At 46.7% G+C, this 22,816-nt stretch overlaps 1 protein-coding gene across 2 annotated transcripts in view; it reads left to right on the top strand.

Annotated features, from left to right (window-relative positions):
- CYTH1 (cytohesin 1) overlaps positions 1-22,816 on the top strand; it is an 80,640-nt gene that overhangs the window by 51,764 nt on the left and 6,060 nt on the right. For both annotated transcript variants that reach the window (XM_081220307.1, XM_081220306.1), the window contains exons 2-11: positions 6,450-6,532; positions 7,696-7,760; positions 10,010-10,076; positions 10,348-10,466; positions 10,774-10,854; positions 11,717-11,829; positions 12,776-12,924; positions 13,322-13,433; positions 18,664-18,740; positions 22,018-22,089. In XM_081220307.1, coding sequence (XP_081076433.1) covers positions 6,450-6,532; positions 7,696-7,760; positions 10,010-10,076; positions 10,348-10,466; positions 10,774-10,854; positions 11,717-11,829; positions 12,776-12,924; positions 13,322-13,433; positions 18,664-18,740; positions 22,018-22,089 — 938 coding nt within the window. The remainder of the gene's footprint in view (positions 1-6,449; positions 6,533-7,695; positions 7,761-10,009; positions 10,077-10,347; positions 10,467-10,773; positions 10,855-11,716; positions 11,830-12,775; positions 12,925-13,321; positions 13,434-18,663; positions 18,741-22,017; positions 22,090-22,816) is intronic.

Genomic DNA, 22,816 nt, shown 5'->3' with positions numbered 1-22,816 from the left:
ATCTGACCACCAGGACATATTGATGTTACAGAAAAACCCGAACGAACTTTTTGGCCAGCCCAATAGAAGGCCTGTCTTTTTCTAGTGACCGTAGACTAACATTTTTATTTTTCATTTAAAAAATGCAGTAGTACTTAACTGTATTTTTTTAAAGCAAGTATTCAGGAGCTCTTGTGCCCCATCCCTCTCCATTCCCAGACCTCCTACCCAGAAGCAACCATTCATAATGAACCTTTTCTGGTTTTTGATCTTCTGGTAGATGCTGCCAGGTTTGTATTAATATTCTCTTCCTGCTGATTATTTTATCACAGTCAAAGATTATCTCCTGATTTCCTTCACTTGCAGCATTCTTTTCTTCACTCTCTCCCTCTCCATTTTTGAGAGTTTTTCACAAATGTCTGGTCGCTTAATTTTCATCTTTGAGACTTTCATACACACATTCACAACCTTGATTTCTGTCTGTGATCTTTCACGTGTGCCTCCTGCTCCTTTGGAAGAGGAGGCGCGGGGACCCCGCTTGCCCTTCGTGTGCTCCTTGCCCCTCTCGGACCCTCACACCTCCGTCAGCTCTTCCCCCATTTCAGCATGCTCGCAGCTGATTACATACAGCTTTTGTCCTGGAACCTGAAGTGGCCTCTGTGCCACGTGCTCCCCACCGGCACCCGCCCCGCGACAGGAATGTGCGCCCTCCTGGGAGCTCTTCCTAGCACCAAGGTCGATGCCTCCTTTCTTGCCTCCCACTGGCATGTGGCTTGAACCCTGATTCCCTCTAGCCTTTGTTTTTCCTGTTTCTAGCTACCTTGTTCTTCTGTTGAGAGGAGACCCAGTGATGCCTTCTTCCATCGTAAACACACCAGCTCTTTCCCATTCATTCTCTCGTCCACTCTTCCTGAGGACGGTCTTCTTGCAGCCCATTGGCCTCTTGTTCTGACTGGATCCTCTCCACGCCGTGAGCGTGTGTGCGTGTCGGGCCAGAATCGTTTTTGTTTAGAACTTTGAAAGCCCCTTCCACTGTCTTCCGGGATCTCTGTTGCTCCAGCCCGATTCTTGTTTTGTGGGTGGTCTGGTTCCCCTCTTTACTCCTCATCGAGGCTTTAGGATTGTCTTTAATCCTTCAACTTCTGAACTTTACTCTGAGGACTTCTCTGAGATTAAAAAAACCTTATTATACTGAATGGACTGACTTCTTGCTTATATTTTGTTTTGCTTCTTTTTTCAAGTCTTTTCTTTTGCACTTTGTTCTGTAGGAGTGCCTCAACTTCATCTTTTATCCTTTTATTGACTTTTTTTATTTTGGGAGAGGCTAGAAGGGCAAAATATGTTTAATTTCCAAGAGCTTATTATTTTTCTGTAGTTATCTCCTTTTCATAGTTTCCTGTTCTTTCAAAGTTTTCTTCTGTTCCCTTAATTATCTCTACTCCAGGGTAGATTATCTGCTCCCTGCCCTGCTGGTTCCCATTCGGGCCAGAGGCTCAGCCATCTCTGTGAGCGGAAGAATGATACGGTGGATGGGCTGAATGAGAGCTCCAAGTGTGGGGACGGGCCTGGGGCATAAGTCTGCTCTCCACAGGGCAGTACAACGCCTCCCAAATATAAGAATCGAGGCTCCGCCCTGGGCACCCTCTCCCATGCTTGCTCTCTGCGTGTCGGTCCAGCTGCTTTGTTTTTGCCTGGGGACAAATATATATTCAGAACCTTCGGGTGTCAGGCACTGTGCTGGGTGCTGTGAACACGGCAGTGTCAGTCATGCAAGGTCCCTGCCCTGGTGGAGTCTGCTTTCAGAGGGAGGTGTTGGCGCTCTGCCTTCTTTGCCCCGGAAATTCGTTGAAGCCTCTTTTGCCGATGGCGCCTCTCCCCATACTCTGTGGTATTGCAGGATTGTACCTTTTTTTGTTCCTTTACTCTCTCTAAAGCAGCATCTCAGAAGGTGGAAGACCGCAGGCACATTTTGAACTTCTACTGCAGAAACTAGATTGTGACCTTCCAGAAAAACTGTCTTGTGCGAAGGCTAACCCAGAATGGCTGGGTGCTTAGATTCTGAAAAGGAAGCCACCACTGAGAGTTTCCAGTTTGGAACAATAGAAATTGGCTTCTCAGGGTATCCAGCAGTCTTGAGATACAAATTTTTCACATCATGGTTCTGTTTTTCATCAGCCTTGTTATGAGGACCGTAGTCTTGCCTCTGATTGGGGCGAGACTCCTCAGTGATCTGATCAAGCCTTCTCTGTGGTTCAGAGTCAAAGCCTGGTTATTCATTCCCCCATGGAATAGCTATTAAAGAAATGAACTATTGCCTCAAATTTGCAAAACCATGTTATGTTAGAAGCTCAGGAAATTAGTTTCTTAAAGGGTACTTCTCATCTTCATGGACTAGAAATTTTTCTGGTTTGTGAAGTCCAGAAGAAGCAGAATGAACTCCTTTAGGTGTGCTTTTCTCTAGAATGGGGTATGAATCAGTAGAGTTTGTGTTGTTCCTTAGAGTGGTTTTTGCCCTAACTAGAACTGATCTGTTGTTAGTTAGCTTTCTCCTGAAGTCGCTGTTGGAATGCTCACCCCTGAGTTCACAGAGACACACAGTTGAGGCCGCACTTGGAAGGCCTGGGCTTGGGTGTAGGTGGTCTGTTGGAATCTGTATATGGCTCTGTCTTCCAGCCTCTAGTGAATTAGGAGTGTATTTCAAACGACAGGACTCAGTGCATTCATTAGGCTATGAAATCAGTTTCGTGGGCCACAACCACTGTTAGGAAAACTAAGAGTAAAACAGTAGAAAATGTCAATAGATTTCACGTGGTGAGGGGTTTGTTTTTGTTTTCTTTTTTTGGCTGCACTGTGCAGCATGTGGGATTTTAGTTTCCCAATCAGGGATCAAACGCATGCCCCCTGCAGTGGAAGCATGGAGTCTTAACCATTGGACCACCAGGGAAGTCCCGAGGGTATTATTTTTGATACTGTTGTGTATGGGGGAGATTGGGTTGTGAAATCGAATGCATTTCTTAATTGTGGGTCTTGGAGAAGTTTAAAAGACACTTTCCTAGGGACTTTCCTGGTGGCGCAGTGGTTGGGAATCCGCCTGCCAATGCAGGGGACACGGGTTCGAGCCCTGGTCCAGGAAGATCCCACATGCCGTGGAGCAACTAAGCCACAAGCCACAAATACTGAGCCTACGTGCCACAACTACTGAAGCCCGTGCACCTAGAGCCCGTGCTCCGCAACGAGAGAAGCCACCGCAATGAGAAGCCCACACACTGCAACCAAGAGTAGCCCCCGCTCGCCACAACTAGAGAAAGCCTGCGTGCAGCAATGAAGACCCAATGTAGCCAAAAATAAATATACAGTGGAGAAAAGACAGCCTCTTCAATAAGTGGTGCTGGGAAAACTGGACAGCTACATGTAAAAGAATGAAATTAGAACACTCCCTAACACCGTACACAAAAATAAACTCAAAATGGATTAAAGACCTAAATGTAAGGCCAGACACCATCAAACTCTTAGAGGAAAACATAGGCAGAACACTCTATGACATAAATCACAGCAAGATCCTTTTGGACCCACCTCCTAGAGAAATGGAAATAAAAACAAAAATAAACAAATGGGACCTAATGAAACTTAAAAGCTTTTGCACAGCAAAGGAAACCATAAACAAGATGAAAAGACAATCCTCAGAATGGGAGAAAATATTTGCAAATGAAGCAACTGACAAAGGATTAATTTCCAAAACATACAAGCAACTCATGCAGCTAAATATCAAAAAAACAAACAACCCAATCCAAAAATGGGCAGAAGACCTAAATAGACATTTCTCCAAAGAAGATCTACAGATTGCCAAAAAAACACATGAAAGAATGCTCAACATCATTAATCATTAGAGAAATGCAAATCAAAACTACAATGAGATATCATCTCACACCGGTCAGAATGGCCATCATCAAAAAAATCTACAAACAAGAAATGCTGGAGAGGGTGTGGAGAAAAGGGAACCCTCTTGCCCTGTTGGTGGGAATGTAAATTGATACAGCCACTATGGAGAACAGCATGGAGGGTCCTTAAAAAACTAAAAATAGAACTACCATACGACCCAGCAATCCCACTCCTGGGCATATACCCTGAGAAAACCATAATTCAGAAAGAGTCATGTACCAAAATGTTCATTGCGGCTCTATTTACAATAGCCAGGACATGGAAGCAACCTAAGTGTCCATCGACAGATGAATGGATAAAGAAGATGTGGCACATATATACAATGGAATATTACTCAGCCATAAAAAGGAACGAAACTGAGTTATTTGTAGTGAGGTGGATGGACCTAGAGACTGTCATACAGAGTGAAGTAAGTCAGAAACAGAAAAACAAATACCGTATGCTAACACATATATATGGAATCTAAAAAAAAAAAAAAAAGAAAAAAATGGTCAGAAGAACCTAGGGGCAAGACGGGAATAAAGACACAGACCTACTAGAGAATGGACTTGAGGATATGGGGAGGGGGAAGGGTAAGCCTGGACAAAGTGAGAGAGTGGCATGGACATATATACACTACGAAACGTAAAATAGGTAGCTAGTGGGAGGCAGCCGCATAGCAGCAGGAAATCAGCTTGGTGCTTTGTGACCACCTAGAGGAGTGGGATAGGGAGGGTGGAAGGGAGAGAGATGCAAGAGGGAAGAGATATGGGGACATATGTATACGTATAACTGATTCACTTTGTTACAAAACAGAAACTAACACACCATTGTAAAGCAATTATACTCTAATAAAGATGTTAAAAAAAAGAAAAAGAAATAAAAATATATAAATTTATTTTTTTTTTAAAGTCTTTATAGACAGGGGTGGGGAAAAGCTGGATAAAAAAGGAAGAATCAGCTTAGAACCTAATGTAACTAACCTGGGCTGAGACTTAATCACGGTCTATTGTTTCTACCCTCTTCTATTGTCTTACATGATTTTTATGAAATATTTGCGGAGAGTAACTGTGCTCTGAACGCAGTAGATTCAGTTTCAGTGCCATGGTTGGCAAGTCGTGCACCCTGACTGCGCCTTCAAGCAGAACTGTTCCACTGTGCTGCCCAGTAGAAACATAATATGAGCCACAAATGCAGTGTTACTCTCCAGCAGCCCCTGTGAGCACAGTTAAAATAATATATTTTATTTATCAACTTATCATTTCAATGTGTAATCAATACAAAAAAGTATTAAAGAGATATGTTACTTTTTTGGTACAAAACTGGTGTGTATTTTACACACACAGCCCATCTGAAACTGGGCTAATCACATTTCAAGTGCTTACTACCCACACTTGGCTTGTGGCCACCACATCATACGGAGCAGTTCTCACTTACTGAGGCGCCTGCGCGAAGGATGGAAGCATCCAGGTACTGCCCCTCCCATCTGGCAACATGGGGCCCTTTGCTGTGGCCCCCAAGGGAATGGGACCAACACTTGTGAGCCCCTCCTGAGCCCCAGGTGGGATGGGGCGCACTTCAGTGACTATGGGACTTCACCCTCACAGCAGCCAGTGCATGGGCAAGGGTGTCCCCATTTTATTGGTGGTGAACGCGGCCTGAATAGGTTCAGTAACTGTGCAAAGTGGCCTGAGTGCTGTGTGGTGGGTTGGATCTGGGATTGGATCCGGGCGTGCCTGATGCCAACGCCTGTTCTTCCATCGACCACTGGCTGCCCGCGCACTCAGAAGGGCTGTTGTAGGGCCTTCCTACCCTGAGCCCCTGCTTTTAGAGGAGATGGAGTCTTGAGGAATGAGGAAGCGTTTTGTGGTGAGAACTGTGATGGGGAATTAAGTAACTTTGTTCTGATGATAAGAGCTCATTTAAAAATATGATTCAAAAAATGTTAAAGGGTATAAAGCAGAGAGACAAGTCCCCATAACCCCATCCTCAGAGTTAAACATTGTTTCAGTTTGGGGGTGTGTCCTTCTAGATTTTTTTTCTCTGTACATACTAGTCTCTCGCCTTCCCCCTCCAGAATGGCACAAAACTGTCGTTCACGTTGCTTCTCTGTTGCCTCCCCCTCCCCACTAGGGTCATGGACATTGCCCTGTGTCAGGGCTGGACCCAGTGAGGGAGCTGAGGCCTAGAGAGATGGATTAACCAGGGGCCTGAGCCCCGCACCCCTCAGGACGGAAATGGCCAGGGCCTGGCCCACAGTCCTCCTCTTTCATTCGTAGCCAACCTCATCTCATCTCAGGCAGCCTTTTCTCTCTTGTTTTTTTGTGACAACTGTTCCTTTATCAGAGCTCTTCTCTGTGATCCACTATCCTTTCTGACCTTGGTAATCGTGACGGAGAATGGGAGCCAGATCCGTCCCCAGCAGTCAGTCGTTCATTTCCGACACTGGCTTCTCACCTCTTCCGTGGTACCTTTGTCCTTTTGCGTCTCGGATTGTATTTATTTTTGGCGAGGAAAAGCTTTCTTAGTAATCCTTCCCTCCTTCTTTGTAGTTCCCAGTGACCTGACTGCAGAGGAGCGCCAGGAGCTGGAGAACATTCGGCGGAGGAAGCAGGAGCTGCTGGCCGACATCCAGGTAGGAGCTGGGCAGCCACCTCGACCAGGTGTCTTCTCGTGACACCTTCTGCCTCGGTCTCACCACAGTTCTGATAAAGTGCAGGTATTGATAACCAGCTTTGCTTATTAACAAGTGAGAGTGGGATCTCAGAGAGGAGGAGCGCTCTGTAAGCTGCACCCAGCTGGCCGGCTGTCAGGCTAGAGTGACAGGTCTCCTGACTGCGACTAGAACCCAGGCTTCAGGTTATGTAGACCCACGTCCACGTCCTGGTGGCCACTTTCTGGCAGGGCGACTCTAGATAGAGAATTTTGCCTCTTTGGTCTTCAGTTTCTTTATCTGTAAAATAGGAATGAAAACACCTGTTGATAGGTTGCCATTAGTTGGATTATTTTAGCTCCTGGGGAAGCCAATTCTTTTAGAATTCTCTGCTCTGTAAAACATTTGAGAGCTCAGGGGCAGGGACGGGAGGGGGCACACCCTGTAACCGCAAGCTGCAAAGTGTATCGTCGGAAAGACCGGGCGTGCTCCAGTGTTGGTGTGAGTATACTTTGCTGTGGCCCTAGTTCTTTGATTCCTCCTTCACTAGTAAGTGCTGGGAAAGCTTAGCAGTTCTTCACTCAAAGCCCCCTCCAGCGTGACAGTCGTCCACTCTGAGGGCCTGCTTAGGTGGGGGAGGGGTGGAAGGCAGAGCTGGGATCAGCGTTCCCTTTGCCAGCCACTTGGCGGCACTGTTGGCCCAGCACCAGCACTGCTGGTCGGGCAGCCTGGGCGCTGGGGGGAGTGGTTTATCCTGGGAATCTTCTGTCACCCGCTCGCTGTTCAGGGAGCTGCAGATGTGCTCCAACAGACTGTGTTAAGGCCGCTGTTTTCAGTGGAAAAAGACATATTGTACATAGTGTGTATGATTATAAATTTCTGTCCTAGACTAAACTCCTTGTGGTCAGGAGGTATCTTTTTCACCTTTGTATTCCCTAGACTGTTTACTATCTGGTAGGAGCCCACGAAATATTTGTTGAATAGATGAATTTTCCAAAAATTTTTAGATTTTGGGGGGGCGTCATCTTATTTAATTTCATTTTGCTTTATTTTAGTTTTTGGTTGGAGGGAGTTGTGTGAGATTTTAGAGATTTTAATTTGATCTGTATCTTCCTCCTGGTAATTCTGGGCTGTGTATTTTGCAGAGGCTGAAGGATGAGATAGCAGAAGTAGCTAATGAAATTGAAAACCTGGGGTCCACAGAAGAGAGGTGAGTCTGTCCTCTTCCAGGTGGTTTTGTGGTTGTAGCATCGCCAAGTGCCGGCCTGCAATTGTACACACGTGGTGTATTTAAGAAGAAAGTGTGTTTTCTGCCCTCTTTGCCTAGCAAGCATGTACGTAACCATACTTTTTGCCTTCAGCGCAGGGACTTCTAAATGTGAGGGCTTTTGACATTGTTGGAAAGGCTGAACTGGAGAACTTGGCAGGTCCCCCAAAGCCTTAAATTGCCCTTAAACTGTCGTGTGAACTATTTCTTCCCTTCTCTTCTCCACTGTGTACCTATTCTAGAGTTTCTGTTTTTCCTTTTTGGGTAAAGGAAAAGCTTAATGGATGGTGCCAATGCAGTTCCAGAAGGCTGGAGGCCCAGTTGTGTCCGGGTGTCATCATAAGCTTGCTGGTGCCTCCCTAAGACTTAAGAGAACGTAGAAATGAGATTATAGCACAAAGTGACAAGGGGTGTCTGCAGGTTATTTTCTTCTTTTAACTACATGAAATCTTAGTTGCTTTGAGAATTTAATTTTGAATGGGGTTCCCAGACCATTTTTTAACTGCTTAATGTCGTAAATGGGCTATTTCTAATTCACTACATGTGTATATTTTTCTAAGCCTGAGTCTCCCTGTCTGGCTTCATGAGACTGTTTGATTTTGTTATTTTAAACTTGTGTGGGCAGGGCCATCAGGGATTAGTGAAGCTGCATGTCCTGCAGAAATCGGCCAGCTCATCACATCCAGTCACAGCATTGTCAGTTCTGAATTACAGCTTTCTTACTTGCCATCCAAAAAAAAAATTGTAGCTTAAAAGAAATGGACAACTAGGCGTTCATCAGAATTTACAATTTCTGCTCTTATAAAATATACTCTTAAAAGAAATGAATAGGCAAACCACAGATGAGGAGAAAATACTTGCAATACCCGAATTTGAAAAAGGACCTGTATCCAGAATATCTATAGAAAGAACACATAAAACTTACTAATAAAAAAACAGCTTAGAGGGCCTCCCTGGTGGCGCAGTGGTTGAGAGTCCGCCTGCCGATGCAGGGGATACGGGTTCGTGCCCCGGTCTGGGAGGATCCCATATGCCGCGGAGCGGCTGGGCCCGTGAGCCATGGCCGCTGGGCCTGCGCATCCGGAGCCTGTGCTCCGCAACGGGAGAGGCCACAACAGTGAGAGGCCCGCATACCGCAAAAAGAAAAAAAAAAAAAAAAAAAAAAACAGCTTAGGGACTTCCCTGGTCGTCCAGTGGTTAAGCCTCTGCGCTCCCAATGCAGGGGGCCCCGGTTCGATCCCTGGTCAGGGAACTAGATCCCGCATGCTGCAACTGAAAACCCCGCGTGCCGCAACTAAAAAAGATCCCGCACGCTGCAACAAAGACCCCGCACGCGGCAACGAAGATCCTGCGTGCCGCAACTAAGACCCGGCGCAGCCAAACAAACAAATAAATAAATAAATCAGCTTAACTAAAAAATGGGCAAAAAACTTGAACACTTTTATACGTATAATAGACACATGAAAAATGCTCAGTATCTTTAGTCATAAGGAGATGCTGCTTCACACCCGCTAGGACGGCTGGCATTAAACAGACAGGTGGCGTCTCGAGTTGCCGAGAACTGGTGAGAGTAAGCAGTGTAAACACTGGGCAAAATGGGATGGCAGTTTCTCCTAATGTTGACCATATATCCACGCTGTGCCCAGCAATTCAGCTCCCAGGTAGTTACTCAAGAGAAATGAGAGCGTGCCCCCATTGCACGAGGATATCTACAGCATTCTTATTTAAAATAACCAAGAACTGGAATTAGCTTTACATGTCTACCAGCAGATGAATGGACGAACAGATTGAGGCAATAACCTATTAACTTACGTAGCATACACTTCTGGGGTTTTGAAAATGCTTTAAAACTGGATTATAGTGATAGTTGCACAACTCAGTAAACTTACTAAACATCATTCAGATGTACACTCAAAATGGGTATGTTATATGATATATAAACTATACCTCAATAAAGTTTTTAAAAATCATGTTAAAAAAAGAAACCCACTACGGTAGAAGGAACAAATGAGCCTGGGGCCAGGGTCAGGATTTCAGTGTCCTTCCATAGTTGGACCTAAGTGTGCCTGTGCTTTTCTGGATAAATCTCAGAAATCCCTGCAAATCAGTGGATGCGTGTGGGGGTCATATCAGTCTTTCAGAAATTCTCGAATACCTGGAGTACTGAAATGGCTGTGGTGGTTGTTTTACAGGAAAAACATGCAGAGGAACAAACAGGTAGCCATGGGCAGGAAAAAATTCAACATGGATCCTAAAAAAGTAAGTGGAAAGGCAGCAGCCAGAGCCCATAGTCTGTAAGGTGGCGGTTTCCACGGTGTCAGCTGGAACCCAGGGGCACTAAGACAGCTTACCTGCCTGTTTGTAGAGTGCAGCTCATGTTGAGAGCCCTGCTTCCTGCAGAACTTGGAATTACTTAGTAGATACTTCCTCTGTGTCCACAGCACCCATACCCATTCTTCCTGCACCCTTGTCTCCTTTCTGAACCTTCCTGGGGTCTAAGGCACCATTGGCATCTTTGCTGTCTTTCCAGGGGATCCAATTCTTAATAGAGAATGATCTGCTGAAGAACACTTGTGAAGACATTGCCCAGTTCTTGTATAAAGGTGAAGGGCTCAACAAAACAGCCATCGGTGACTACCTGGGGGAGAGGTAAGGCCTCCGGAGACACCTGTGGTAGGTTGGTCAGCAGTTAGTTACCTAGAGAAACAAACTCCATGATGCTCCGAGCTTTGTCCCGAGGGGTGCTGGGGAACAGCAGCTGGCGTGCTTGGGGGCGGAAGGACTCCTCCTGTGTTCAGCTAGCAGACAGAGAGCTGCAGGTAGATGGCTGTCTCCCCGCCCCGGCCACAGGGAGGCGGCCTGGTCGGGGGTCGTGATGACCTTGGATTCTCAGCATCAGTGTCTGACTTCTGCTCTCCGCCCCCCACCGCCCCGTATCTTTTGTTTCTCTTGCTAGAGATGAGTTTAACATCCAGGTTCTTCATGCGTTTGTGGAGCTACATGAGTTCACCGATCTCAACCTCGTCCAGGCCTTACGGTGAGTGTGTTCACAGCTAGCAGCTTGTGGAGCGGGAGGCGGGTCTTTGGTTATGCGTCTGCCCTGTGTGGCATTTTAATGAAATTTACCTTTGGCAGTTATTTGAGTATCTAGAAGCATCTTAAAGGAAAGTAGTCTATTGGCCTATGATTGAAATGATTGGATGGTTAAAGGGAATTAAATTGAAAGCAAATTTTGCAAAACTGTTCCTCAGGTCTTTCATTTAACATTTTGGAAATTGATGAATATTTACACTTTGAATCTTTCCCAATTTCACTTTAGAAAACCCTTTAATTTCCTGCCCTAGAATAGGAAGTAGATAGTGTGCCCTTCATTTTAGAAGGAAAAAACTCAACATTAATTTTTTTGCTAAATCTATTACCTGTGTCTTTTGAGAAATTGTCATTTGGTATTTTCACTGCCATTAGTGTAAATAGTATCATCTTTTGTGTTGTCATTTAGATTGATGAAAATAATCCAGAATTAAATCTGTTGACCACAGGTCTCTCTTTGACTTAAAGGGATCAGTCATGAATGCTTTGATAGAAAATCGCTTTTCCTGCTATATCATCTTTTTTTCTGGAAATTGAAGTTCTTTTAAAATGAGCATTATCTATATTTCAGTCTTGTGTATCAGTATGAGGAGGAGAACCATTCTTTTGAATAGGAAAATCTTAATTGTTTTCTAAATACATTCTCTCCGATCGAGAGAATGGTGATGTGGAGTAGTTAGTCTGCATCTGTTCAGGGTTACTTGACAGAAGGCTGAAGTCCCCCACGTCTCCCTTTGCCGCAGGAGTCATTCACGGAGAAACAGATTATCTCCCCAAGTCCCATAACTCACCCTGTCTTCACCTCCTAGGCAGTTCCTGTGGAGCTTCCGGCTGCCGGGAGAGGCCCAGAAGATTGACCGGATGATGGAGGCGTTTGCCCAGCGCTACTGTCAGTGTAACCACGGGGTGTTCCAGTCCACAGGTGAGCGGGGTAGGGGGGCGTCCTCTCCTGTGGTTGGCAGTGCCTGCCAGGTTCTCTTCTAGGTACTAGGTCATTTCTAAAACAAAAGGGCTGAGGTTCTTGCCTAAGAACATTGCTTTAAATGGTATTTATAATAGTAAAAGGTTGGAAACTATCCAAATTCTAACAATAAGGTAGTAAGAATGTAAGTTAGGGTACCTCTGAATTATGAAGTATGCAACTACTAAAAATCACGTTTTTAAAAAGAGGCTTTCTTGACATGGAAAAATGCTAATAAGATTAGCCAAAAAGCAGACTTCAAAACTATGTATCTCTTTTCATTCTGATTGTGTTACAGTCTGTATCTGTGAGATACATTTGTGATACCTTACACATAGGCACATTTATGTAAGAAAGCAAAATAAGTTATTACTAGGTGGTGAGATTATAGGTAGTTTATAGCTTCTTTTTTATACGTCGTACCTTTCTGGTTTTCTATGGTGTATGTGTTCTTCTTTTACAATCTGAAGAAATAAACGTCTTTAAGTCTTGAATGCTTTATGTTCTTTCCCGTGCCTTGCTCTTTTCAGTGAGCAGTATATAACCTTTCAGTTAGAGCATACCCAGGCGCGTGGATTTTGCCCATTCTTTTGAGAGCACTGCTTTTTTTTTTTTTTTTTTTTGCGGTACACGGGCCTCTCACTGTTGTGGCCTCTCCCGTTGCGGAGCACAGGCTCCGGACGCGCAGGCTCAGCGGCCATGGCTCACGGACCCAGCCGCTCTGCAGCATGTGGGATCTTCCTGGACCGGGGCATGAACCCGTGTCCCCTGCATTGGCTGGCGGACTCTCAACCACTGCACCACCAGGGAAGCCCTGAGAGCACTGCTTTTTATTCTCTATCTCATCCGGAGTTTCATGTTCTTTCGGGTGGGATGTTTCCGATCAGATTTTGCTTTTCTCTTTTAGACACTTGTTATGTCCTCTCATTTGCCATCATCATGTTGAACACCAGCCTGCATAACCCCAATGTCAAAGACAAGCCCACCGTGGAGAGGTTCATCGCCATGAATCGAGGCATCAACGACGGGGGAGACCTGCCCGAGGAGCTGCTCCGGGTGAGTTTGGCGCTGATTCAAGACTGTGGTCCTGGGCGGCGCTGGTAGAGGGGATGGGAGGGACATGGGATCATCCAGTGTCTACTCGGACCATACACATAATTATGTGAATTTCATTAAGAAATTGGTAGTGAGGCCCAGTGAGGAGTCAGTGGGGGAAAGTGGTTTATAAATCTGAAACTAAAGGCTCGAATGGAAGTCGGGCTGATCTCTTTTCTTTCTTAATTGTCCATTAGGCGTCTTATTTCCCTTGTCTCTGTGAGCCCCTAAAGGGAGAGATGTTCTCCATGCCACCAGTGTGTGGCACACAGTGACACTTATTAAATGAATGGTGGGAAAGGGCGGGAGGAGAGGTATTTCTAGGATCAGAGACATGCAGTGTCATCTTTTATCCCAGAATCTGTATGAGAGCATAAAAAACGAACCCTTTAAAATCCCAGAAGATGATGGGAATGACCTTACTCACACTTTCTTCAACCCAGACCGAGAAGGCTGGCTCTTGAAGCTCGGTAAGTGATGCCCTCTGGGTTTGGGCTCCTAACGCAGAAACTCAGAAAGAAAGGACGTGTGTGCGCACGCTCGCCCACCCGCGCCTGCACTGTGGGGAAAAGGGGGTTGGTGCAGGAGGCTCTAAGGAGAGACTTTGGTATGAATTCGTACTGTTCTAACAAGATCGCCTCCAGAAAGGAAGTGAATGCACGGCTAGTGCCCCATGGGACGCACAGAGACTCCTGGGGATAGGCTTGCCCGCATAAATATTGCCTACATGTGTTTGCGCTCCACATTTTCTCTCTGGGGCAGTTCCTGGAGGACCTGGTCCTTTTCCCTTCCCGGACCCCTGGACCACTGGGAGGGCGGCCAGCTGTGCCCTTCTCTCTACTTCCCGTCACGAGTTTGTATCCGGTGCTCCCGCCTCCCCCACCCCGGTGCATCATCACCTCCTTCTGCATCTGGCTCCCCACAGGCAGCGTGCATGGCAAACCCAAGGCCCTGGCTGCAGCGCAATCCACGGCACTCTTACTCATTCTTGGGCGCTGGTTTTTTTCCCCCCCTCCTTTCCAATACAAATCAGCCACATTAATGATTTTGTTCATTCAGAAAAATTAAAAATTATTCCTCTTCCCTCTGCCAAAAGTGAGCTTGTATTGCTGAGATTTGTGGTCATGCCTTGCCATGAAGGTGACAAAGTAACCAAATGGAAGGTTTTTATGCACATTCATATGCACATGTGATTATTTCATTAACCGTTTCAGAATGCAGAGAGAGCCCCCGGACGTAACGATGTTAATTTTTTGGCCACTGAGAGAGTACTTTCCTCTGTTTTCTTCTGCCTTGGCCTTTTGATGTGTGGGTTCCTGCATTATCAGGAGGTGTCATTAGAATGATCCTCCTCTACCATTTCAGCTCCTGGTCCCAGTGAGGTTAGAAGTCCTTACACTCTATGCCATTATTGACACATCTGGGAAGCACTGAAATGAGATCTTCAATTTCTGACTAGTTCAGATGGCAGTAGGATTTGTATTCCCTTTTAAAAGCATATCCTAAGTCCTCGTGTTTATACATAACGACTTAGTTCATAAATTCTCCTTAAGCACCACCTCACTGGTCGGAGTTTTAAATGTCTCTTGAATTTGTCAACATTTCATGTATCTTTAAGCCAGTAGAATCTTCGAAGTTAAGGCTCTAAAATTACTCACCCCAGAGGTGGCCACTCTGCTCTGCATCTTTATTGCCAAGTGGCTAGAGTTAAAAGGAAACCTGCTGGAAAATTTAAAAGTGCATCCAGGTTTGGATTTGCTTCCCCCTCCAGTGAAATTTGTTTAAATGCTAATACTAAGTGTTAACTTTGACAGCCCAGCTAGTAAAATTAGAACAGTACGAAGATTATCTTGGTTCTTACACCAGGATGACATGTAAATTCATGAGGCATCCCATATTTTTTAAAAAGAAAAACATTTAACTAAATGTGAGACTCGTTTTTAGGTCATTGCATTACTTTTTCCAGACCTCCACCAAACCCTCCTAAACTCTTCACATTGTGTTTTCATTGTAGCACACTTCAAATCACCCCTTCGTATGTGTGTGCCACAGAAGGCAGGCCTTCCAGCCGTCTGCGATTGTGTGTATATGTCTGTGTATGCATATAACCATAAGATTGTGTATTCTTGTGTATACACGTATGTACATATGTATTCACAGGCTTGTGTGTGAGCATTTTTACACACACTTTAAAAAGAGGTAGCCGTCCGAAGAGAGACATTTAATTTTCCCAAAGTAATCTTCACCGTCTTTGCTCTGGATTCAGGATACACTAATAAACGTCAGCTTGGTGAGAGCTGATTTGTGGCATCTTGGAGGCCAGGATTTTGGTGGTGCCTCAGATCTTGTCTTTACCAGATGGGATGTGGCAGATGAGGCCAGCCCCTCATTCACACGCCGGACAGTGGCATTTGCCCTGTTACTGTCTTTACGTCCCGTCCCCACAGGGCAGACATGAATGACTAATACAGTGCACCTTAAGGTTAAGGAGTCGGGTTTAATTTCTTTGTTTTAATTTTCTTTTCTCCCTCATTTGTATGTTTCCATGATTTTGGCTCTCCTTTTCCTTGCCCCAAACTCCAGGAGGTATGTAATCCCCTCAACCTGCTCGCTCGCTCTGCGCAGGCCACTGTAATCGCTGCAGCGTTTTCTTATTTTGTTATTTTTGATTATTTTGTTTTAAATCGCTGGTGGTAGTGTTAATGCTGCTTCTAACTTACCGTACAGTCCCTAGGGAACTGGTCAGGATTGGGGGTGCGGAGTGATTTTCATGCTTCCCTTGGAGGGGTAGTGCATAGTGCATCCAACAGCTGGGCACCCAGATGTGGGACAATTTGGACTTTCCTGAGTGCAGTAGTGCAAGAAAACACACTAAGAGTGGATTTGTAAACGCAGACAAAGTATTCACTGAATTGTCTCTCGGAATTATTGGCCAGGCGTATGCTATATTACTGACTCAAATTGACACTCAGGAACTTCAGAGATTTCTGAAGTGGAGGAGAGGAGGAGGAGGAGGTTGTGATTCCCGCAGCCGTGTGCTCACGCACATGTGCCGTGACCAGAGAAGCAAAGTAGGAAAAGAAGTAAATTAAGACAACATAGGACATTTGCCTTTGCGTGAAAAAGGGAAATGGTGTTTCTGAAACTCAGAATGAGGCCAGGTAAAGTTAAAAAAGATAAAACCTCCAAATCCCTTCTAGAAGTCCTTCTGTTTAATCTCCTGTGTTTTAGGGGAGGGCATTACAACCTCGGCTCTGTTTTTTATGTTTTGTTTTGTTTTTCTCCCTCCTCTTTTTCAATGAGTCATCGTTCAAACCCCCAAATTGGCCTCGTAGTCATGTCGTTGGTATCTGCTCCCCACTTGCTGATTCAGGGAAGCATGTTTTCTAGATGAGGAAGTCCTCAGGTGTCTGCTTCAGCCTCACTTGAGCAGAGCCTCAAGGGAAAGAACGGCCCCAACAATGACATTTATGAAACGTTTCCGGGCCTTGTCAGGTGGTTCCCACCCAGCTCCGGGGGAGCCAGCGTCTGGCCTTTACATCTACGGGGTCGAGGCCCGCAGGCTGGGAGGTGGTCCTGTGAGTTCCTCAGGGACTGTCCTAGGTGCGCGCATCGGTCTGTCTGCTTGTTTCATGTCTGTTTCCCTTTCAACATGAAATGTGTCCCTGGGACCGCGTGATGCTTCATGGTAGGGGTCTCGCTAATGCAGCAGGTTGTCGGGAAATGAAATAGCCAAGCTTTCATCACCAGGGAGAGGATTTGTCCGGCTTTGCTTTTTGTCCTAGATTTCCTCCCATCTTCTTCCTTGTGACATCTGACCCCTCTTCCACGACCTCCTGAGCCCCAAGTGCCCCCGGGGTGGTCCTGTGAGGGGAGCGCATGGCAGTGGGCATGGGTTGAGGTGTCCTGTGTGCTGAGCCCCGTGTGGGGGTGAAGGCCCAAGAGGCAGGAGAGCTGCTTCCTCGGGTTCTGAAACGGGGAAGGGGGTTTCCTTTTTATAACAAGTCGGCTCCAGTTCTAAGTATATTCCTTGTGTTCTTTCTCCTCCTGATTTATTTCGGTTCTGCCCAGCCTTTCCCATTTCCTCACGCATGTCGTATTTCCATCCATGGTTTTCTTGATTCATGCCCTAGGGCCTTAGGGGCCAGAGGCACGTGCTCACAGAAGCCGACAGTTGCTGTGGGCAGAGAGTCGAGTCGGTCTTCGCTTGACAGCGGCAGGGGTGCGGGTGGGGGCATAGCGCATGCTGGCTCAGGACCAAACTCCTTCCGTGAGGTGGTGCCATTGAGAACCTCAGCAATTCATGATCAGTCGCTTAACCTCTCAGAGTTCGGGCATCCAAGCAGAGCCATGCAAGGGGCCCGGAAGTCCAGTTGTCCTTAAAACTGCTACCAGGACCAACGCTGGACACTTCATTTCCATGACAGGATTTGCGTTGCTCCAGCAGTCGGATCCTTTGAGGAAACCTGGCATGATCTCACAGCCACGTCCTGGCAGCTGGAGATACTCCCTCTAAACCCTGTGCTCAGCTGTTTGTGGTGAGGGGCAAGCAAGGAAGCGTGACTGGGGTCACTAAATCTACACCCCGTGGTCCTTGTTCTTTATGAGGATTGGAGAAGTGATGTTCTCTGTAGGTTAAGTCAGCAAAAGAGCGTATCCTGTCCAGGGCAGTAAGAAGTGTTTATGAAATGCTGTGTGTATCTCACCACGTGAAGGCCTTTCATATGGTTCATGTTCAGAAAGCTTTCCCTGGACCCGGTGTAAGTCGAGGAGAAGAAAGGCTTTGCTCACGGTCAGATTGAGAGCAGGATGTGCCTTCACTCACCGAGGCCATAGTGAAGTTTCCCTTCCTTTGTGTCATCTTGGGATAACTTCATGACCCTGGCGTTTCTTCTTATTGAGAAATATTGAGAAGGACTAAGGGAACCTTCAACAGCTCACAGCCACCCGTGAGAGCTCACTTCGCCTGTGGCCTCCTCCTCCAGTTATTTTGTTTCAAGATGCCGGTGAGAAGTCCAGAATTGAATAGGGACCTCTGCTTACCAGTGGATTCTTCCCTGATCCAGGGATACTGCTTTGTCCCACCCAGGACTCTGGGGGAATTTAGGACACTGGCCCAGAAACCTAAAAAGCCAGCGTAGAAACGCACTACAGTCAGGAAGGTGGAGTAGAAGGTGAAACCGAAGGAACTTGGGTTCCATGTTCCAGGAAAACTGGATTTGATTGTGAGGGGATTAAAATGTCTTACTTCCTGGTTCCTCCTCCTGTCCTGTTCTGATAAAGCCCTGGGCTGGTGGACCAGCAGTGTAGCATAGCCAGGGGGCTGACCCTCTCCCCTCCTCTTGTGTTCCCCCATTTCCACTGCATCCATAGGCTTCTGCTGACGCTTCTCTGGTCCATCACTGTCCCAGCTCCCTCCCCAGCCCGTGCTCTCATCTGCTGTCCTGATGTCATCTCCAGGGGGCCACCCAACTTGCTTGCTCTGCTTGTACCCACAGACTTTCACGCTGTGAAAGGTGCTTCTGTTTTGGCTCTGTGTCTCGTCACTGATGTAAATCTGCCATGGTCTCAGTGTCTTCCTGGCGCCCTGCCCCCGCATCCTCATCCTGCACCCTCTCTGGGGGCAGAGCTTCGAGCCCCCCCAGAGCCTGTGCTGGCTGGTTGATTCCTATCCAACACACATCTCTCTTTGCTCTGCAGGTGGCAGGGTAAAGACTTGGAAAAGACGCTGGTTCATTCTGACTGACAACTGCCTTTACTACTTTGAATACACGACGGTGAGCGCCTGCTGGTCAGCTGGGACGGGGGTGGACCAGGCCTTGTGTTTAAACAGCTCTAATGAGACAGGGTTGGAGGACTCAGGGGGTGACAGTCAGATTTGTCCTGCTGCATCTTTGGGGCAGGAGGAGAGTTTATGTGAAGTGGAAGGGCTAAGACGAATCTCAAGAGGGGGGCCCGGGTGTGGTGTGGGGTGTCTGGCCACAGGAACCGTAGCTCAGAGCTGACATCCACTTCTCCATTGGGACACCATGCGCCCAGCCAGGAGACAGTGGCAGACAACATCATACATGGCATTAGAAATGTGTTGTAGAGCCTGTTGTAGAGCTGAGCTAGAAAGAATGAACTTGGACCCATGGCCAAGAGAGAGTTTGTGGCCCCATAGAAAGGGAAACGAAGGTAATTGTGATTCTATGGTAGCAGAAAGACTGAAGCACTTGATTTAGGAGACACAGCCAAGGGGCAAAACATGTAATAGAGGAAAAGAAAGTGAAACGAAATGGGAGATTACCTGGAGTTTTAAGAAATTGACGTTTACTTAAACTGAAAGTTTTGTTGGTTTTTATTTAGTGGGAATGGAATTACAATACATACAGTACTAGGAGAATAAAGATCGTACAGTAAAACCTTTTCCGAAGCTCCCTCTAGGAGCCCCCAGGAGGCCCAGCAGGTTGGTAGCCTCAGGTTGGATCCCGCTCAGACGGGCTCCCCACAGCTGGAGGCCCTTGTTTCTGCCCTGTTCCCTGGTCATCGGAAGAGCAAACCATATACCACTGGCAGCACTGGAATGTGTCTTAAATAAACTAGGGCAGTTGAGATCCTCCTGAGGAAACGAAGGTTTAGAAGTATCCTTTATAATGAAGGCATAGAGCAAGATGGGATGAGAGTCCCGGCAGTGTTTGTGTGAAGCATGGTAGGAGCCAGGATGCAGGTCCACGCCTGGCCCTTCGCAGCTTGGGGGTGAAGCGGGTTTCCACTGTGTTCCACGCTGTGGTTCTTCAGCTTGCAGACGTCGTGCGGATGTGGCTTCTCACGTGGGGAGTGAGAGTAATGACAGTGTCAGCTCATAATTCAGTCACTCAGCAATTTCCAAGGGAATGCCGACCAGGATTTTGTGTGTTATGGGGGCTAAACTCACACCACGTAAGTTCTGCAACTGGCTTTGCTCTTCTGTTATTAAAATCCTTTCAATTATGAGAGTACTGTATTTCAAATACCCAAAACAGTACAAAGATAGATTTTTTTTTCACCCCCCAAAGTACCACTGTGAACAGCCTGGTAAATTTCTTTCTGTTTTGCCCCTGTCCCCCCGCCCCATGTGTTAACCTTTTTTTCTAGACTGGTGACATCTTTAAAATCTTGTTTAAATCTTTTTCACTGGTCTCTGGGTTAATATGCACCATGTGCGGGGCACCTGAACAGTGCACCCCTAAGTCCCGGGACAGTCTCAGTGGTAATGCAGTGAGATTCTAGAATCTTATGGTTCTTCGTGACGCCGACCATGGTGGCATTACCTGAATTCAGTCTAGCAGCACACCAGCATTTTATCAGGCAGTGGGAATCCAGAGAAAACGTTTCTGAAGATGCCGAGGGGGGAGCCTCAGGGTTAAGATGGTAGGTGGAGACAACCACACAGAAATGACCTGACAAAGAGGAAAAATCTAGTAGAAAGAAGTGGGGACATAGCAGCCGGATAAGGAAAGGGCAGAACTCATTCATTGCACTTCACAGCGGGCAGCAGGGGCCGCGGTGGCGGCGCAGCCTGGAGCCAGCAGAAGGCCCCTTGCTGCGTGGCCAGGCACAACCAGCCCCAGACCTCCCCGTGCCCAAGTCTGGGAGAAGTAAACCGAGTAGGAATTCTTCCCTCCTCCCCCTTCGGATGGAGGAGTGGTGAGGTCTGCTGCAGGGTAGAAACCGGGGAGACGAGAAAAGTGGAAAAACAGGACTCACTTTCTGCGATATCAGTGAAAGCTCCGGGTGTGTGTTCACGTAAGAAGACTGTCCGTGGGGGGCGTGCGGTGAGCATCAGCTCCAAGAGATGCCGGACACCAGCACCCCAGGGGAGAGTTGGGGCTCGGGGTGTCTGAGGGCGGCGCTCCCTCCACTCGCTTCTCTCCTGAGACTCTGGAAGTGGCCAGAACACCAATAGCTGGCTCTCCAGTAGTTTCAGACTTAAATGAGAACCAAAACTATATATTAAGAATATGACTATGTAATTGTAGAATTATAACTTATTTATTAACACGTAAGTTAAAACTTTAAGGAATGATTAGCTAGAAATGTAATCACTATCCTAGAGGAAAGGCTTGAGACAGTCTTAGAGATTGTGTCTGAAAGACAGGCATTAAAACAATTAAGGGCAAGCGAACAGATGCAGAGGACAGATGAGGATGATCCCAATACCAGAATGACTGGGACCTGCAAATGCAAAGACAAGTTATGAGATTATTTCCCTAAAAAGGAGAAACAAACCTGAATCTGCAAATCGAAAGAGTGCATATGGTATTTTAGGAACATCTGTCCTAGGAAGCTTGGTGCCAAGGCATAGCCCGGTTAAACTGTTGACCTTGGAACAAAGTCTTTGGCCATTGGTTGTCTGGACATCAGGGAGAAGAGGTGAAGGCTGATGGCCCGGCAGGTGTGGGAGTGTCCTTTGCTGAGATGGGAAGCCCTGGAGGAGGGCCAGTGGGGGTGCGGGGACGCAGGGCTCTGTTCTGGACGGGAGTTTAGGTGCTTTTTGGTCCAGGTGGAGTTGTCAGGCAGGCAATGTCTCTTTGAGGATCCTACAGTCTGGAGGCGGGAGGTGAGGCTGGAGATAGTGAGAAGGTAGTGACACACGACACGACTATAGTCCAGGCGTTGTGGGCACAGAACAGGGGCACCTCGGGCGAGACTTGAGCTTCCTGGGGTTGCTGATGCTGGAACTGAGGATTGAAAGATGAGTAGGTGGGCCAGACAAAGAAGCAGGATAATTTTTGTGTGAAAGGGCCTTACATGTTCCCCACTGGAGGGCCACCCACAGCTCTGGTCACACTCACTCTTTCAGAGCGTCTGTGGAAGCTCCTCCTCCGAAGGCTTTTCGGTCTTAGGGATTCATATGTGGTATGTTGACTACACCCACACATTTCTTGACCCTATTCTTGTTTTTAAAGCTGCTCTGTGGACTTCATGTCGTGGAGGAGTCACAGGAGCTGGGCTGAGTTGCCGTGAGGAAGGTAACAGGACATGTGTTCATAAACTGAGCAGTTAGGTCTTCTCTCTCCAATTCTTCTGCAGGATAAGGAGCCCCGTGGAATTATCCCATTAGAGAACCTGAGTATCCGGGAGGTGGAAGACTCCAAAAAACCAGTGAGTATTTTTTGGTGAGATGTTTTGCGGGGACAGAAGGGATGGGCATAGCAGCTGTTTGATCCAGGAAGAAGTTGCAGCGGTTTACAGTTGACCCTTGGACAACAAAGTTGGGGCTGTGTGGGTCCCCTGACACGTGGACTGTTCCCAGTGGTAACTCCTACGGTAGAGTGCCATCTGTGCTTGGCTAAGTCCGCGGGTGCTGAGGCACTGCTGTACGGACGGAGGCCGACTGTCGGTCATACGTTGATTCTTAATTGTGCGGAAGGTCAGCACCCACCCCCCGCCTTACTCGGGTCAGCTGTACTTGAGAAAAAACCCGAAAGTACTCATATGATTTAATTTAAGTTAGCCTAACTTTTAAAATTATCTTTACAGTTCAAGCCAAAGGTGAGACTAAGTCACCTCTTTCATTCTGTCCATCAGCTTTAGTGTCATTTACTGAATATCACACGAGGTATAGAATTGTGCTTCCTTAAAAGGCAGCATCAAGCTCTCATGATTGGACCACTTATTTTATGATCTTCAGATCACTTATAAATATCTTTCCTCTCTTTTGGAATATCGTATTGCTGGCTTGGCTTTAAAAGGCATTAAGTTACCTGCAGTTCACTCCATATTTTCTATATATTAGGAGTAGAACTAACGTGTATCATCTGCTCGATATCTTTGCTAATAAAACCTATTTATATACAATCTACATTCTCCAGAATTCCACTTCTAGGCT

This window comes from Mesoplodon bidens (assembly GCF_964165515.1).
Source record: "Mesoplodon bidens genome assembly, chromosome: 19".
NCBI classification, from domain to species: Eukaryota; Metazoa; Chordata; class Mammalia; order Artiodactyla; family Ziphiidae; genus Mesoplodon; species Mesoplodon bidens.
Note: the sequence above shows the minus strand (reverse complement) of the source record. Positions and strands in the feature narration are given on the sequence as shown.